We start from the raw sequence: 2,500 nt of genomic DNA, 5'->3' as shown, positions 1-2,500 counted from the left end.
TATGTACATAAGTATATAGATATACACATATACACACATATGTATATACATATATATGTATATATGTATATATATATATATATATATATATATATATATATATATATATCTATATCTATGTCCACACACACACACACACACACACACACACACACACACACACACACACACACACACACACTCACACACACACACACACACACACACACACACACACACACACACACATATATATATATATACATATATATATAAATATATATATATATATATATATATATATATATATATATAAACACACACACACACACACACACACACACACACACACACAATAAATACATGTAGAAAGATGTATTCTTTCGTAATCGTGTCTCTTGGCCACAGAGTATGAGACTGGACCCGTTTTTCGCCTTCTGCCTGGTGTGCCTGGTAATGCTGCTAGCCTGTACCCCATCTATCCTTGCAGGTATCTATACATTTTGTTTTCATGTAATTTACACGTTTATTTTCTGTAAACATGCGAGTACGACGCCTAAGAGGATTTTCATGGCTGCGTTTATTTGTTCCACAGAGAGAGGACATGGCAGAAGAACGAAGAGACAATTTGGATTCGGCGGTGGTGTAAATGCAAAGAGGCCGAGTACAGTAAGTAAAAAGTATTCAGTCACGTATTCATAGAAAGTTATGGCTCTAAACTATTTATAGAATTCTTTTTTTAATATATTCTTTATTTCTATCCCCAGGGTGCCTTACTGAGCGTGTCGTCATCCCACAGACCTTTCCGACCAAACATCTACCACGGACGGCGACCAACCAGGAGGCGCTGTCTGTATTTCGACAGATATGGTCGATGTATTTACTGGTCGAGGTACTGACTTGATTACATGCAGACAATATTTACTATGGAAACGGGTTTCTTGTATTTATTAAAATTTGACACAAAAAGGAAAGACAAAGAATTTCAGTCAAATGAATTTTAGGAGGAAAACGTGTTGCTAACCAAGCGTGAAATAAGTTTTAATGTTGACGACAGTGTTTAGAAATTCCATGTATGTCATTTTGTAAATTGAAATAAAACCGTTTGTTAATTATTGAATGTCTTTTATTATCACATGGGTTTATTATCGCGTTCAAAACTCGTGTGTTGTGTGTAAGATAGTTTTGGGATCGCCTCATGAAGAAAATCTGCATTTCTATATACACACACACACACACACACATATACTAATATTACTATTATTATCAATCGTTCTTATAATCAGGATGATACCTCTTCTACCTTTATTGTTAGAAGTACTTATTATTGAAAACTGTACTGGATTACCTGTACTAGTTGAGGATAAGAAAATAGAATGCAACGAAATGGTATCATTTATAAACTAACTAATGTTTTTTTATCCTGGTTTTATAGATGCTTTTTGTTTTTCATCGTTACATAATAATATTTTTGGTAATTTACTTAATAGTTTATAATTTTAGGCAAGAATGGCTCATAATTGTGTGAAGTGAGATAGTTAGGGTAAAAACCCTCTGATAGAGCGTGATAATTTGAAAGTGATTTACAGAAAAAGGAGCTGGAAGGAGAGAAGTGAGGAGGGAAAATGTTTGTGCCATACGCCCGTCACGAGGAATCGACCAAAAATGGTCGGGAACCTACCCATTGTAATGTATGGAACTTTATGAATATGTCTAAATTGTGACCTTTATATAATATTAGATAGTTTAGGTTATGGTTAGTAACTGGGGGTTATGTACCATATTATGTAAGCTTTTAAATCCCACACTCTACATGTCTTTTGCTTTGACTGAAAAATACTCGGTGCAAATATTACATACTACATTCATAAAATTTTCCAGATTGTTTTTGGACAAAAAGCTTGAATCCATTATAGGGACATTATTGTGTTTAGGATAGCCAACATATGGAAAAGCAAAATCATGATTATACTAAACAGGATATAAAGCTCCCTGGTTTATTCATTGCAAAAATGAATGAAAAATACACATTTTGTTCAACAAACAGAACAAAGAGAGATGTAGAATAAAAGGAGAATTACACCGGGCACAGGCAACTTTTCTACATGAAGTCCACTGCTTGGGAACAAACTCTAAAGCTTCCCTTAACGCTTTTCACGAGATCCCTGGATCCAAAGACGACCATTAATACCTTGCCCAGTATAGACATTGTCTGTACCGGTTGTATCTGAGGCAGCGGCGTTGGCTGGGGCGGGGACCACGCCGAATAGGCGGGGCGGGGCGGAACCGATTGCCGGAACTCAGAGCTCCCTGCAAGAGACAGTTATCGAACTCAGCGATGTAAATCCTTTTATGGTTAGAGTTAGGACGGAAACAATGCAGTTAATAAGATTTTCTTTTCATAAATTCTTTCTCTCTCTCGGAGGTTGAGTATAAACACACAAAGCAACTCAAATCATCACTTTGCAAGACACTTATTGTACTAAAGTTGCATCCTATCGATCAGATATCTTTGTCCAGA

General features: G+C 35.8%; 1 protein-coding gene across 1 annotated transcript in view; it reads left to right on the top strand.

The window, feature by feature from the left end:
* Positions 1-1,095, top strand: part of LOC125029049 — a 5,481-nt gene extending 4,386 nt beyond the window's left edge. The window contains exons 5-7 of the mRNA XM_047618786.1: positions 388-469; positions 575-648; positions 747-1,095. Coding sequence (XP_047474742.1) covers positions 388-469; positions 575-648; positions 747-883 — 293 coding nt within the window. The 3' untranslated portion in view covers positions 884-1,095. The remainder of the gene's footprint in view (positions 1-387; positions 470-574; positions 649-746) is intronic.
* Positions 1,096-2,500: the final 1,405 nt, after the last annotated feature.

Source organism: Penaeus chinensis, chromosome 9, assembly GCF_019202785.1.
Source record: "Penaeus chinensis breed Huanghai No. 1 chromosome 9, ASM1920278v2, whole genome shotgun sequence".
NCBI classification, from domain to species: domain Eukaryota; kingdom Metazoa; phylum Arthropoda; class Malacostraca; order Decapoda; family Penaeidae; genus Penaeus; species Penaeus chinensis.
Note: the sequence above shows the minus strand (reverse complement) of the source record. Positions and strands in the feature narration are given on the sequence as shown.